This window comes from Pollachius pollachius (assembly GCF_949987615.1).
Source record: "Pollachius pollachius genome assembly, chromosome: 6".
NCBI lineage: Eukaryota > Metazoa > Chordata > Actinopteri > Gadiformes > Gadidae > Pollachius > Pollachius pollachius.
This window is the reverse complement of record NC_136939.1, coordinates 21,428,172-21,445,442: the sequence shown is the minus strand read 5'-3', so window position 1 is coordinate 21,445,442 and position 17,271 is coordinate 21,428,172. Positions and strand designations below refer to the sequence as shown.

Sequence of the window (17,271 nt, the reverse complement as noted above, 5' to 3'; positions counted from 1 at the left end):
TATTAAATATGAGATGAGTTAAGGTTGAGTCAGTCAAACTACTTCTTGGAACTAGACTACAGAATGATTGTTTGAGTCTCTCTCTCTCTCTCTCTCTCTCTCTCTCTCTCGCCCACAGCTCCGGAGCTGTTCCAGCCCTTCGAGGGCAGCCACCCCGGCTACTCGTTCTATGTGGACTGGTGGTCTCTGGGCATCACCGCCTACGAGCTTCTCAGGGGACAGGTGGGCCTACTGCAGCCGGGTTCTTTAACAGCCCCATGGATTTCTCCATGTCGACTGTTTCTCATTTGTTTGTTTGGCTTTTTCCTTCACCTTGTCACTCACACACACAGCCACACACAAACACACACATACACACAAGTATGCACATACACACAAACATACATACACACAAACATACACACAAACACCCAGGCATGCACACACAGGCACACACATACACACACGTACACAGGAACGCACATTCATATGAACACTGGCACGCACACAGGTATCACAAACACACACTCACGCACAGACACACACAGCTTAGCATGAACTAGCATGAACTGCTCTTTGCAGAACATTATCCATCAATTATACATCCAACTTCTACATCACAGTCCTAGAATAGGACTCAGACACCCAAGTGGTAGAAATAGAAGCCAGACTTTACTAACGCAGACACACAGACTAGATATGACATGGTATTCAAATCGTTATTAACATTTTTTGCGCACAAAAGCACAATTAATGCTACCTCAACTGTTTCTATTGCTTAACTGAAAGATCCCAGGCATCGCTGAATGTAAGCTCCTCCATTGGTCTCCCCGGAGTACTGTGATCCCAGGGCTTTAATCCACTGGTCAGTGTCGTCATTTAGAGGCCACTCCATCACCAACAACATACAAAAATAATGTCATTATTTTTTGGTTTTACTCAAAAGAAATGCTCAAAAGAAAGTGAAATCAAGGCCACAAGCACAAAAAATCACCTTGTCTTGCAAACAGCTTTTTTTTTAATTGCCAAAATCCTTGTGCCTCAATTTTGGAAATATCTCGCTATGTGTCAGAGCTTGTCACCCCCCCCCCCCCTCTCCACCACACGCTGTCCCTGTTACTCTGGCCCAATACGTCTCTGGCTCACACCCTGTACGCATGGCAGCCATTTCACATCTCTCCTTCCGTTTATTTAGCAGATACAATATTCGTTTGCCTCAAAGCACCAAAGTCATTGACAGAGTTCGAGTTGAATAAAATCGGATCATTATTAATTGTATTGAATTAAATTAAATTGAACTAAATGTATTTAATTTAATTGAACTTAACTGAATATATTTAAATTGACCAGCTAATTTACCAGCCCAAATCACAAACCCACTTTCCTAAATCTTTTCCATAAAGCTCTCTGTTATGCTCAGCCAGCAGCACAATACAATGACATCCAGAGGACAGCAGTCTGGCGCCATGCAGACCCACACAGAGTGGGACACACACACACACACACACCTGTAACACACAGTCCTGCAGGTGGGGGCTGGAGCCAGTAGTGAAACAGGGAAAAGGGCGATTCTAGAACGCCTTTTTCTAGGACACATGAATAACACTTTAAAAAGCCATTATGTCCACTCGATCCAACTTTCATTGTTGCCCATGGAGACTTCAGTCTAAAGCGGGTCACATCCCGGTTGAGATGGGCTGTGGCGCAACATGTAGGGCAAGGACACATAGGGTTAGATCTTAGGTTTGATCATATTATTCTCTCTCTCTCTCTCTCTCTCTCTCTCTCTCTCTCTCTCTCTCTCTCTCTCTCTCTCTCTCTCTCTCTCTCTCTCTCTCTCTCTCTCTCTCTCTCTCTCTCTCTCTCTCTCTCTCTCTCTCTCTCTCTCTCTCTCTCTCTCTCTCTCTCTCTCTCCCTCCCTCCCTCCCTCCCCAGAGGCCCTTTATAATGAGGTCCAGCACGCCAGCCAATGAGATCCTTCAGACCTTCCATAAGGTGCATCCCACCTACCCCCTCGCCTGGTCTCTGGAGATTAAGTCTCTTCTGAGAAAGGTAGATTTATTATAAATTATTTTGTACATGTATTTATTCTGTTTTACTTTACAGTTCTTTTTTGTATTCTGTACATACAGAGACAAATGTCTAACTGTGACACGTCATGTGATCTGTGATCTGCGATCAGCAAAACATCAAGAGTGATGAATGCTATGGACTATTCATCTTAATGCCTCAGTTAACACATCGACCCAGGTACATTGTAAAAATTGCAGTTGAGGACGCACATCGAGTTCTCTCTCACACCCACAGCCCTCGGCCTAAATGTCAATGGGTGGTGAGCGTTTGCCTGTGAACTACTCTCAACACAGCCTCCCGCTGTGGACAATAGGGATTCAGGCCCATGTGGACGTGTATGAATGGACGCATGGATCAGGATTCTGTTTTGTGTATGGCCAGATGACTTGGGTATGGCCACTGATTTGGGTATGGCCAGATAACGAATAACACAGATTGTCATTTAAACCTATTACTAAGAAGAATCAGGCTCCGGCTAATTTATTGACAGTCAACTCCGATTCCAAAAATGTAATAGTAAGGGAAAAACTATTATTTTTCCTGAATAATTGACTTGGCACCCAACAGAGCCACTGAGTGAAGCGTATAATTAAAACAGGATGCGTAATCGATGACGAGGTGATATAATCCCGTCTTTGTGTCGGTCTCTCCGGTGTCGTAGCAGAGAGGGAGACTCCTCCTCTGGCTGGGTGGCGGGCTGAACGGTGGAGCAGTAGCTCTGGTCCTGGCACACTTCCACTGCAGTCAAACTGTTGCATTGCTCCGTGCTGCGCGCCAGCCAGTACCACCTCCTCCTCCCTCTGATCGGCATGCTGACGGCATACTGGAGAGAGCGTGGGCTAGCAGAGAGGAGAGGGAGAAAGGAAAGAGAGACAGAGAGATAGACAGAAGGGTGTAGAGAGAGAGAGAGAGAAAGGAAGGGAGAGGACGTCAAAGTATTTGTGTGTGTGCTGTGTGCGTGCATGCATGTGTGTGCTTGTGTCTGTTTGTGTGTGTGTGCCTGTGTGTGTGTGTATGCATGTGTCTGTGCGTGTGTGTGAGACAGAGTAAGAGCAGAAGAGAGATACACCAGCACTACTAAAGACCATAAGCAGACGACCCGTCTATTCCTCCTCTCACCAGGTTATTCTCCTGGCCCTGACCCCCACACGCGCACTGGCGCACGTCCTGTACCACGTTCATGTTAACACACCTTGTTTTCCGTTCCCCCCACTCGCAGTTGGTGTGCATAGACGTGGAGCAGCGCATTTCCTGCCTGGCGGAGCTGCAGGACCTGGACTACATGTCGGACGTCAACTGGGACGCCGTGCTCAGCAAACAGCTGCCCCCAGGCTTCATCCCCAACGTGAGGAACAGTGGCCCCCCACCCCTGAAGGCCCAGCCATGATCAGTCCCGCCATCCATACGGATAGAAAAAGAGTAGCATAATATAGCATATCTTAATATAGTTAAGCATAGCACAATATAGCATAACTTAATATAGTAAATCATAGCACAATATAGCATAACTTAATATAGTAAAGCATAGCACAATATAGCATAGCTTAATATAGTATAGCATAGCATAATATAGCATAACTTAATATAGCGTAACTTTATATAGTATAGCATAGCATAATATAGCATAGCAAAGCACAGTATAGAATAGCATATTATAACACAGCATAATATATAGTGTAGCATAGCATAATATAGTATGGCATAGCGTAGCGTGGCATAAGATAACCCTAATGAAGCATAGCATGATATAACATAGCATAACATAGCATAAAATAATTCCTAGACCGTCAGCTGTTGTCACAGCTAAAAGTACAGGAGAGTAGCATAACATTGGATAGAGCAGTACAGTATAGTGATATAATAGGATAGCATACGGTAGGAGAGGATATGGTAATAGTATAATAGTTTTGTATTTGCATGAGTCCTTTCTTATTGTTTTGTTCAATGTCAAATGGACTGTACATCACAGCCTAGCGATTATTTCCGTCCAACACGTAGTTTATAGAGTGAAGAGCTTTACAAGGTCTGTTTAGGTGGAACCAGAGCAGATGGCTCATCAAACATTCAGTGATTCTGAAAAGCTCATCCCACTGCGCCCAAAAAAAAGAAAATGTGTCCCCCACCCTACCTTTGAATTATATAATTTCAGCTTTGACCATTTAGCTTATTTTGTCTCCAACTCATCTTAAATCCAACTTCTCCCATGTGTGCACAATTCATCATAGGTAACACAATCAATGCCCCCTGTTGGCCAAAGTCGGAAGTTGTGTGAACGCAATGAGAAGGCCATTTAATTACAATTAAATACAGCTCATACATGCAATACATCAACAACACATATGTAAACCCAATTTATTAATTTTACAATTCAATCAATGGACATCTTCAGGTCAAAGACCCTGACCCTCATTTACATTTAGGGGATATTGCTGGCACTTTTATCCAAAGTTTCTTACAAACATTCATTCACACACCGACGGCAGAGTCAACCACACAGGGCGACAGTAAACTTGTCAGGAGAAGTTTCTCCCTGAGAAGCCTTCCTCAGGGAGACCTCGAGACTCAGCTAGGAGGAGCCAGTGATCGAACCAGCAACCATTCGGTTACCAGTTAAGCCGCTCTAACTCCTGAGCTACTGGCTAAGGCCTCTAACTGCCTGCAGTTTGATTTCCTCTCTCTGCCAACCAGCGGCTCCTCCCTGTTGAAGGAAGTGCACACGGGGAATCGATAGGAAATGGGACAGTTTTTCTTCTCTCTATCTAATTATATGCCAAGGGCATGGACCGTTAACGTCCGGACACAGAGCGCAATATGTTGCCTCATCATTTAAAAACAGTTTCCGTGTGTGTGTGTGTTTGTGCGTGTGTGTGTTTTGCGACAGTGACTTTGCAGTATTGGCTGATTGATGGTAGCACAGGGAATTTTGGACCTCATTTTGCTCTGGTTTGTTTTACATTGCAGTAAATAGGTGAGATAGAGTTGGATAGAGACACTCATGCAGTCAAATTACTGTTTGCCAGTCTCACACACACACACACACACGCACACACACACACACACACACACACACACACACACACACGGGGGCAGACATGTCGGACACACGTGACTGAGATTCGGACCGGACAGACCAAAAGATAGACAGATAGACAGACATACGCATACACACACACACACACAGACTTGCCAGACAGAGAACAGACCAACAGAGACCTGACAAGACAGACGGACTCATGCTCCTCCCATCTCCTCCTCTCCGTCCACAGCGGCGGCGGCTGAACTGCGACCCGACCTTTGAGCTGGAGGAGATGATCCTTGAGTCCAAACCATTGCACAAGAAGAAGAAGCGGCTCGCCAAGAAGACCAAAGACCAGGGCTCCGACGGCTCCCCGCAGGTAACTCCTCTCGCCCTGCCCCCCGTGTTGGCACAAACCAAACCCACATCCGGTTGTGTTCCTCCCGGTCGTTGCCTCAGCCTGGTCCAGCAGCAACATGGCCGCTTGCCCTGCACTGCTGCTTTCTCTGTGAGCCAAGTAGGGCAGGGATGGTCCATCCCTGGTTGAGAGCCATCCCTGGGCACCAGAGGGGTGCTGGTAGAGGTGTTGTTGGGCCTGGTACTGGGTGTCCTCCGTCCGGCCTGACGCAGGCCTGGTATCCCCAACGCCCCTGGACGAAGGCCACTGGGTAACGTGGACTGCATTTATGCAGCCAGTGGCGGTTTTAGGCACGGGCGAAGCGGGCAGCCGCCCGGGGCGGCATTATTTCATGACCCATGGGGGGCGGCACGAGCGCTTAAAAATCATCTGCGCTGCGAAGCAGTTTTCTATGATCCATCATATCACTGTGTGGGGAATTGGCATATTGGCCCCCCCTCCGGCTGCAGACGCCCCTGCTTGCTGAGAAGGTGCCGTGCACAGAAGCTGTGTGAGAAGGGGGAAGGGGAGGGGGGCGCGGAGGACAGTTCACCTCTGCGTCTTCCCGAATGGAACGGACAAGGGGGGGAACGGGGGATCCACTGTTAGCGCTGATGAAATCCTTATTGAAGCCTGCAGGGTTATAAGTTAAACATACGGAGGAACGCGATCGCTGAGCTGCCCTGCCCCAACATTGCTTGAGACGTTAAACTCAGCTAGAATCGCCGCCCACCATCATCCAAAATGGGATGTCAACAGACCAAAAAATAGTCAGAAAGCCTACAGAAACTATAGTTAGTGTGACAATCACATGATTAAAAATAGACTTGGAGCGATGATTTACAAACTATTTTTTTGGTATAGAGCAACAGGCATACTCTCACACCTCGAATTTCTTGCAATTGAGAAATGTACGTTTCTCTTTCACTCATATTGTTATGATAAAACATGGCTGTTTGTGCCTCGCCCGGGGTGTAATTCATTGTAAAACCGCCACTGTACGCAGCTCTTTTCTCACCAGAGGCCACCCAAAGCGCTTTACAATATTGCCTCACATTCATGCACACATTCAAACACTGACGGCGGAGTAGACCACGCAGGGCGACAGCCAGCTGGTCAGGAGCAGTCAGGGTGAGGCACCTTGCTCAGGGACACCTCGACACTCAGCTAGGAGGATCCAGGTTTGAACTAGCAACCTTCCCAGCCAACCCGCTCTACCTCCTGAGCCACATGCCGCCTGGGGTGACTCTGTCCTTGTCAAAGGGCACCTTCTCTAAAGGGAGGCGTTGAACGGGGGACCAACCCCCTGTGAGGACTGAAGATCCCGTGGCACGTGTCCCGGGGCTAGTGGTGCTAGCCCTGAGGCGCTGGCTTGATTCCCAGCCCTGCTCTCGTACCACCCAGGGCCCCCTTATCATCCCCCAGCCTGTAATGAGATAGCGTTGTCCCTCTGCTCTCCGCTTTGATGGCCTGAGAGTGGCGAGTGTTTTAGCTCACACTGTCAGCCGTGTATCACCCAGGTGGGTGCTAAGGGGCACTGGTAGATACGAGGTGTCATACCCCCTCCCACCCACCCACCCCATTCACACAAAAACTCAATTTTCAATTGATTTGGACGTCAGTATATAAATGAAAATAATTATTAACCATATTGATGTTTCCTTAACAAAAAGCACCTGAATAGTATATTTCTTTATTACATAACTTCAGTAAACTAAACACCTGCCATATCTGGTCGAGGCTATTCAATCACAACTTCACAAAGACTCTCTGAAGGGTTAGAGTCTTTGCTATTTGTAGACGCATAGCATGTTGGAAAACAATAATAACTAAAGCACAAGCCCTGTCTTTCTCTTATTGCTGCAATGCTGACTTGTTAGCCTGCTCAACGGAGAACTCACAGCAGGCCAGTGGCAGCCTGCTGTGACCTTCATTTCTTCTTATCTCAGAAACATATCCAGAATGCTTTAATGGAGGTCAGGGACACATTAAAGAGCCCCATTCGCTCTCTCTCTCTCTCTCTCTCTCTCTGTCAGCTGAATATAAACGGCCTCAGTGTGGACTCTGGGGCTCACTGGGGAAGAGAAAGAAAGCTGAATCAATCACTCAGCTACTTCTCGTCGGTCTCAGTCTTTGAATTGGCCCGCATAAATCACGTCTCCGTCCTCGGTGTGTGTTTACGCACACGGGATAGAGGGAGGAAACCATTGAAAGGTTAATTTGATCTGCTGCCGAAGGGAGATAAGGGAAAAACACCCACGCATACGCACACATTCACACACAGACACACACAGTGTACATGTAGGCACACACAGACATGTGCATATGCAAGCAGCTACACACACACACCCCACACAGAGGTATAAAAATAAGTTAAATACGTAAAGCACAGACTGTGTGCCCGGTGCTGATGAAACAATGTAGACATGGATAATCTGTGGAGATTCCATACAACGCTTAGAGAGTGAATAAATCACTAAAAACAAACAGGTCCCAACCAGCCCAATCCAGAAAGAGGCTTGTGTACTTTGTCCGAAAGTACAGAGGACAGCCATAGACTGTCCGCAGCATCCTTGACGTCACCCAGTGTTCAACACACAACCTTTCTGAGATCGTAGACTTCTCCAGAGCGTTGCCATTGTTTCACATTTCTGCCATCAGTAGTGGAAAACAATCCAGATTTGATACATTGAATAGTCTCACTCTAAGGCCAAAATGATTTGACATCAATCCAGGAGCTCAGAAAACAATACGAGGATTAACTGGCCAATGAGATCGTAACCAAACTCAGAAAAAGATGCCTGATGTGAACCACCTGAAGGCCATTAGGGGAACTACATGCTTGTCTCTCCTGCTGAGCCCCATGCACATCATGGCTGTCATGGCTGATGCCCCCCCCAGTGGAATCTCCTCATAGATGACCCCTTTTGATTGTCTTTTATTCCCCGGTCAAGTTCTGAATTTGATTTCATTCAAAATGAGTGAAAGCGAGAGTCCAAACGCAAGAGTTATCTCCCGCTGAGCCGACAGACCCTGCCTGGTCCTCTCTGCCTGCAGGACTCATTCAACTCAGTAATTAAACCAGGAGCCTCCCTCCTGATGACATTAACCTGTTGCAACGGCTAGGGATGCCCTGAGAGAACAACGGTGTGCAGTGAGCCAAGCACACGCACTCACGCACACACACACACACACACACATACATACACAGACGTGATCAGGTGACAACCTGGGGGGCGGGGCCCGGAGTGGGCCTTAACCTTGGGGAGGCACATGCTGACCAGACAGCCGGCTCCTGCTGCATGTCTTTATAGCCCTGCTGGTCTGGGTGGGAGGGTCCACTTCACGCTAGTGGGGGTGATCACGTCATCGTACACACACACACACACACACACACACACAAACAGAGAAACACACACATACACACAAAAAACAGACACACAGACAAACATACAGACACACACAGACGCATAGAAACAGAGACACTCACATACACACACACATCCACACACACACACACACACACACACAAACCCACACACCCTAATAAAAGAGTCATACATGGAGATGAAATATTGTTATGATGCAATGCATTAAAATCTGATGTCATTCGGAATGTATGCTGTGTTAAAACCCTTCAATGGACTTTTTCATTTTTTTGGGATATGCATTTTGAGATGTGTGTGTGTTGAGTAACAGACTCTGCCAATTTAGCCTGATTGGTTGTAACTCATCGGCTAGGAGCTCTCCCTTGGCTTGAGGAGATTCTGAGAGGACCAGGAGAGAGGTTGAGACAGAGAAAGGAGAGAGACAGAGAAAGGAGAGAGACAGAGAAAGGAGAGAGAGAGAGAGAGAGAGAGAGAGAGAGAGAGAGAGAGAGAGAGAGAGAGAGAGAGAGAGAGAGAGATGCGTACAGGTAGTTTATGAGCATTACGCACACACACATTATGTGTGTGCGTGTGTGCTCGTGCGTGTCTCTAGTGATTTCTTGCCTTGCATCCAGATGACATCCGTCATTGGCCGGCTCTGTTGTGACACGGTAAAGGTCCCGCCTATAATGAAGTGATCACAGCCTTCTGCCTCAGGGAGTGGTCTGGTGGTCCCATTATTACAGAGGGCCATGAGTGATAGTGGGCAGTCAACACAGGGAAAACACCCAGCGAGCCCCCCCGCTGATGCTCCCCCAGTCTGGTCCGGATTATTACCTTAAATGGAATCATGAACTAAATCATAATCTGTTTGCCCCATTAAATAAAATGAAACCATAAATGCAAAGCATTTACTATTTCATCAATTTCCGTTCTCTCACTTCCTATAAGTTAGCTGTCCTCAGAACAAGATGAACAACAACAATGACATCGCGAAGAAGGGTGTGTGGGTGTGTGTGTGTGTGTGTGTATTTCTGATTGTGTGTGTGTGTGTGTGCATTTGTATGTGAGTGTGAGTGTGAGTGTGTGTGTGTGTGTATTTCTGATTGCGTGTGTGTGTGTGCATTTGTATGTGAGTGTGTGTGAGTGTGAGTGTGTGTGTGTGTGTGTGTGTGTGTGTGAGATGGACAGGCAGGAATTGTACCATGACATGTGTGTGTGTGTGTGTGTGCATTTGTATGTGAGTGTGAGTGTGTGTGTATTTCTGATTGCGTGTGTGTGTGTGTATTTGTATGTGAGTGAGTGTGAGTGTGTGTGTGTGTGTGTGTGTGTGTGTGTGAGATGGACAGGCAGGAATTGTACCATGACTCATAGGTTATGCTGCATGAAGGACACACTTTAAATATGCGTGTGTTGGTGGGAGAGAGTGCGATCGATCAGGGATTTCACATCTGGCTTGGTCAAAGAATCTCCTTTCTTCCTCTCTGTCGTTGTTGTTGTTGTTCTTAGTCATCTTACTTCAGGGAATGTTAACTGATTGATAACAGAAATTGTGTATTGGCGGACCGCATGTATTCAACCAAACTTTTCTCAGCCCATTCCTCCACCAATAGGCATTGAGTAGAAACTACTGTAGATTTAAACATATTACTACCAGTGTTGTAACCACGGACTCCACAGTACTACTATGCTATAGCAGAACTTCTGAAGGGGAACAGCAGAGAGAACGCCAAAAACTGAAGGGGTGGGACTACATCATGTTTCCAGACATATTTGCGAGAGTAATCGAATAGAGTATTTCTACAACGGCCATTCCACAAGGTGATGATTTGACAAACCTTGACAGGTGAGAGAAAGTCGGTCTTGGACAGTGATGGTTTTTCTACTGAAGGTCTTGTCTTGTTCGCCGTTAGTCAACTATGTGCATACAGCCTCGAGCAACATGATTGGATGAAATAAATACGAAGCAAAAAGAATGCCAAATGCCATGTTCAGCCAGATTACAGTCGGTCTGCCATCAGACTTTAAATTATTACTCTTAAATCGCATTATGAGGCTTCCAATGCTCACTGCCTGAGCTCCACCTTGCTTTAGCCGGGGTGGGGGTGGGGTGGGGGGTTCCGCACTCACACTGACTGGTTGGGCGACAGAAGGCACCTAACCGCTGCTCTTTTCTGAGCAGAGGCTTTTAAAGGCACTTGGCCCGTTGAGATGCAGCTCGGAGAATCTGGAGCCAATGCATAGTGTCAAGCCTCATTAACGCCTCAGCCAGGAGGTACAGCTAAATGATCTACCTGCAAAGGTGGTGGTGCCTGGGATCAAAAGATCTGGTTTAATTAAGAGCGAGAGAGAGAGGCTGTAGTGAGTAATGACCAGTGAAATGCAGCCTACCTCCACGTAGTTCACACGCTACAAACGTTTTCCAACTTTCCATAACTTCATATTTTTAAAATAGAAGTATAACATTTACATTTAGGGCATTTAGCAGACGCTTTTATCCAAAGCGACTTACAATAAGTGCATTTGTTACAATAAGTACATTTGTCATAAGAAGTGAAACAATATATCGCTGTCGGTACAGTAAAGATGTTCATAGAACCAAGTGCAAGTATTACAATCGCTAGGCTAACCCATTCCCCGTGTAAAGCAGCGATAGCAGCTACTGTAGATGCTACACAATTAAGTACCTTCAATAAGTGCAATGTGCAAGTGCCAAGACGTACAACATTCAATGGTGGCTGTGCATTGGTTTCTATGCAGAGTCGAGGTGAACTCTGAACAGGTGAGTTTTGAGTCTTTTGCGGAAGCTGGTGAGCGACTCTGCGATCCTGACATCGGTAGGGAGTTTGTTCCACCACTGAGGTCCCAAAACAGAAAAGTTGTGACTTCGCTGATCGACCTCCGCTTGCTCTTAGCGATGGCGATACCAGACGTCCAGCTGAGGTAGTTGAGCGGAGGGATCGAGCTGGGGTGTGTGGCTTTACTAATGCTTGGCGGTAGGCAGGGGCAGTTCCATCGACTGCCTTGTATGCCAGTACCATCATCTTGAATCTGATGCACGCTATTACAGGGAGCCAGTGGAGGTCTCGGAAGAGGGGGGTTACATGTGAGAACTTTGGTAGGTTGAACACGAGGCGCGCTGCCGCATTCTGGATGCGCTGCAAGGGTTTAATCGCAGAGGCAGGGAGTCCAGCCAGGAGCGAGTTGCAGTAGTCGAGGCGGGAGATGACCAGTGATTGGACTAGAAGCTGAGCTGCTTCCCTTGTGAGGAAGGGCCGGATCCTGCGGATGTTGTAAAGTGCAAATCTGCAGGATCGGGCCACCGCAGTGATGTTTGCGGTGCAGCATAACTGATTGTCCAACACTACACCAAGGTTTTTGGCAGTTGGAGAAGGAGATACAGTGATGTTCTCAACAGTGACCAGTAAGTCCATGTGTGGGCAATCTTTAAGTATAAGTGTCTCTATTCATATTCATTTAGATATACTTTTTCCAATTTCAATGGAAATCTTTGAAGTTATATTGATAGAAAAATCATTCCTGAGATAAAGCCAATAGCAATGTATTATTAAGCTACTTGGCTAAAAGAAGACCGAATACCAATCACCCCTTTGGTAAGACCAACCCCATGATAAAACCTACCCCCATGGTAAGACCTACCCCAATGGTAAGACCTACACGCCATGGTAAGACCTACACGCCATGGTAAGACCTACACTAATGGTAAGACCTACACTAATGGTAAGACCTACCCCAATGGTCAGACGTACACTAATGGTAAGACCAACCGCTATGGTAAGACCTACCCCCATGGTAAGACCTACACTAATGGTAACACCTACCCCCAGGGTAAGACCTAACCCATCGTAAGACCTACACCCATGGTTAGACCTACCCCCAGGGTAAGACCTACCCCCATGGTAAGACCTACACTAATAGTAGGACCTACCCTCATGGTAGAATTATGCAATACCATAACTTTCAACTTTTGGTTTTGGACTGTTAGATCCAAAGCACAAAGGACGATTTGTAAATGAATGAGTTGAAAGCTATTATTAATCAGTCACCCTCAGCTCACCTCTGAGATTGCCGGACATTTCGAAAATGTGGTTGATATTTCTTATTTGGCATGTTGAATCTTTTTGCCTCTTGGACCCATAATGTCGACCTCCATTCAAAAAAGTCAAAGTTAGAGAAATAAATGAACAAATCTTTTTCCTCAGAACCAGGGCTCGTATTCACAAAGAATCTTAGGGCAAAAAGTAACTCATAAGTGGCAAATTTAGGAGAAACTCCTAAAAACAATTGGCGTGTCAGTCATAAATTTAGGACTCTTTATTTTATGCCTCACAGTAGCACTGAAGTCTAGGAGAGCTTAAAAGTCCTTGAGAGAACTCTTAACTCAGTAAGAACTATACACAAATAATCTGGAAATGGCTGCAGCGAGCCATTCTTTTTGGAGGCAATGGAGGACTACGAATTGATAAAGAGATACTGGCTAAATTGTGATGTATCAAACATGTGGTTGAATTAGTGCTTGATGCAATAACGTCCCCAACAAACAGGATTAACCTGATCACTCGGTGATAAAATGTTAAGTAACAATTCGATATTTAGCAACAATTTAGGATTTAGGAATATCGCAAACATCAGTGATGGTTAAAACACACGGGGCAATGTTACAAATGTACCTTTAATCATCCTTAATTATTTAATATATAAATATAAATAAATCACCTAAACCATCATAATTTGTCTCATGTATTAATAGTAATACATCACTCTAATCATAATTATTTCAGATATTGTCATAAATCACTTGAAACAAAAAACAGTAGCACTGTAAGTTTCAAGTAAAAAATAATATAAGAACTTTTACTTATAATTACTATCTAATCATAAGTTAGATAGTACCCGTTGGGCTTTCACTTGCGTTTCACGTCTTTGTCTTCGCTTTCATTCATCATTATAGGAGGACTTTAACGGCAGTATGGGCTGATATTTAAAGTGTTTAAGTGCTGGAAATATGCTCATTGAGTAATAGTTTGCAGGGTGCTTTTGATTACCTCCTTGATATACTGCAATTTATGTATTTGTGTTTGCTTTCTCTCTCATTAACGTGCATACAACGCCATTATCATGGTCTGCAAGAACTTGTCATCATGCATGTATTCTGTTAACTGCACTGTCCATAACTATTTGATAGGACTTAATTTGTAGCCTAGGCTATTTCCTTATTTTTCGTTTAGTGGGCTCGTTTGTGGGATGTTGCGGATGAGTTTCCCCGATGCCGCCTGCACTCAACTTTCAATCACCGCACTGACCACTTCTAAAGTCATGGACGAGAATCGACATAAGGGGGCGTCACCCTTAGTTCTCTTAGTGATTTATCCTTTGTATGAGCAGGTCTCAGAGGCTCTGTGAATTACTTTTAAGAAAAACTCCTACGTAAAAACTTTTAGGGCATGTTAGGAGCACTCCTAGCGGTAAGATAAAAAGAGGGTAACCCTTCCTTTTACAGTCCCCTAATTACTAGGTATTTACCTGGTAAATATAGGGTAAATATAGTATATTATTGGGTAATTACCACTGGTAATAAGAAAATAAATTCAGAGAAACTACTGCTGAAGTACTAAGAAAAACCTCCACTATTACCCATCAACTCAACTAAGTACCGTGTAGTTGTAACTGTTTTAGGATGGTAATAACTCAGATATATTTGTGTACTTCCTAGGAAAGTAGGCAACCAATTCTTAGAAACAACTCTTCTATAACCCATCAATTCAAGTTACAATTGTAGTTATCCAAGGTTTATGTTGGTAACAGCCCAGGTTTAATTATGTACTATCTAGAAATTAACATAGTGCTTTCCAATAAATTACTATTTCTTTTTTAGTTATTGTTCATAGCTACACCCATTTATAAAAGGTTTATTCGATTTACCTCAGAAACTACTGAATTGTTTTTATTTAAGTTTATTTTAAAAAACAATACTTACCTGGTAACAACCTCTGCAGGAACAGTTTTCCTCTAGTGTCATGGTACATCTTCTTGAATACTGGGTAGGAAGCCGTTTGTTTCCATGGTATTACCATGTTCTTACCATGACCTTTGTAATAGATAATTCCATTGTCCATGCAGTAAACTGGAAATTGTACCATATATGTTCTGCAATGTTACTAAGTAAAACATGACAATTTACCCAATTTTTTGGACACTAAAGATCCATCTCATTCATCGAGTGGGCTCATTGGTTTGCAAATGACCACAAAGATCCACCCAAAGGCAGATTGCTGCATGGCATTCGCCACTTATTCAAATTGTAGAGGTTGAAGCAGTCTGCATTTTGGTCACTTGCCATAACACTGTCCTGTGTTTTATCAAAACACCATCAGTAACATTTAAATTGAGTTGATGTGGACGGCTCTTTTTTTTGTCCGATTTTTTCAGTGTTCAGAGAAATGCATTGTTTGAAAGATAAGCCTTTGTTTTTGTTTGATTTTAATATGTCTTTCATCAACATTGGTTTGGGGTTTTATAACTAAAATAAAAGTGCTTAACTACTGGTGAACGATGTTGCAGAACATATATGGTACAAGTTTGTGTTGATTGCATGGAAAAAGGAATAATCTATTACAAATTATATGGTAATGATTATTACCATATCATTTGGCCTGGTAATACCATGGAAACAAACAAGGCTTCCTTTTACAGTACAGTTTCAGCTTACTTAGTGGGTAAATTGTCATGTTTTACTTAGTAACGTTGCAGAACATATATGGTACAAGTTCCCGTTAACTGCATTATGGAATTATGGAATTATCTATTACAAAGGTTATGGTAAGAACATGGTAATACCATGGAAACAAACACTGGGTACGAAAGGCTTTGTACCCAGTATTCAAAAAGATGTACCATGACACTAGAGGAAAACTGTTCCTGCAGAGGTTGTTACCAGGTAAGTATTGCTGTAATTTTTCAACTTAAATAAAGACAATTCAGTAGTTTCTGAGGTAAATCGAATAAACCTTTTATAAATGGGTGTAGCTATGAACAATAACTAAAAACGAAATAGTAATTTATTGGAAAGTATAATTAAACCTGGGCTGTTAACAACAAAAACCTTGGATAACTACAATCGTAACTTGAATTGATGGGCATATATTTACCCCCTAGTAATTAGGGGACTGTAAAAGGAAGGGTTACCAAAAAGAGTTGTGAATATGGCCCCAGAAACACCAATGACCCGACTTTGCATACACATGCTCTGTGGATGTACCTTTTTCAGATGCTTAGGATGCTGTGCAGGGGCTTCAGACATACCTGTCGAGACAGCTTACTGCTGTCTTCAGTTCCCTCCTTTTTGTGTTCATTTCATTCTGATAATCATCATGTCATAATTTCTGCTGTTTCTTCCATTAAAGTGAACGTCCCCCCCCCCCCCTTTAATCCCACATTGGTTAGTTCCCCAAGTCGCCAGTCACCAAGATGATATAATGTAGCACCCAATAAACAAACCGATGATGGGTCATTATGCGGGAATTTCAACTCATGCAGACAAATGAAACACATCAACACAAGCAGTGACACCCCCCCCCCCTCCAACACACACACACACACCCTACTAATATTTACTCTCATCTGTGGCATCATGCCACAGATGTGTAGCGTGCCTAAGGTTTGTGAAAGATGGATGTAAGTTAGACAGTTGAAGAAGGTTTAAAGATGTCCTTCCCTGGCAGTCGTCCAAAATATTACTCAATCTCGGTGGGTCTCATTAAATGGAAACATTTAATTCCACAGAAGGGTAATTAACTTCTAAACCGGCTTTTCCTTTTAAATTGCTTGGCTTATAGACAGAAACAAAGAGAGATAAAGAGAGCAGGCCGACGGAGAGAGGGAAAATGGGGAATTGTTTACAGGGATAACGATCTGCTATGTTGACAGTCTCTAGTATCTGCCTCAATCCACTGCATTGTTTGATCACACATCAGCATTTCTAGATATATCACCATCCATAAATATACATACACACTCTCTCTCTCACACACACACAAACTGTGAAAAGAAAACATGAATGTGTATGTAGGGACTGTGTGAATATACTTTAGTCCAAAGTGTTCACTATACTCAGTGGTCGAGTTGTAAAAAAAAGCCAGGGGGGATGGTGGATTTTGACTTGTAGGGACAGATCATTTGTGCTGATGACAGTGCATATGGTGGGAGACCAACGGTGTGATAATAATAATAATAATAATAATTATTATTATTATTATTATTATTATTATTATTATTATTATTATTATTATTATTATTATTATATATTTTATCCCCAAAAATGCAGCTGATCGGACGCATCACATGATTCGGAGGCATGCATCACATTTAAGGATTTTAAAAACTGATTCTTATTCTATTTTTTCAAAAATGCATTCGGC

At 44.0% G+C, this 17,271-nt stretch overlaps 1 protein-coding gene across 1 annotated transcript in view; it reads left to right on the top strand.

Annotated features, from left to right (window-relative positions):
- The window catches only part of stk32a (serine/threonine kinase 32A), a gene marked incomplete at both ends in the record, with an annotated part of 81,336 nt that overhangs the window by 52,572 nt on the left and 11,493 nt on the right, over nucleotides 1-17,271 (top strand). Inside the window, 4 exons of the mRNA XM_079738381.1 lie at nucleotides 119-222; nucleotides 1,915-2,031; nucleotides 3,272-3,397; nucleotides 5,319-5,447. Of these exons, the coding sequence (XP_079594507.1) occupies nucleotides 119-222; nucleotides 1,915-2,031; nucleotides 3,272-3,397; nucleotides 5,319-5,447 (476 nt within the window). The remainder of the gene's footprint in view (nucleotides 1-118; nucleotides 223-1,914; nucleotides 2,032-3,271; nucleotides 3,398-5,318; nucleotides 5,448-17,271) is intronic.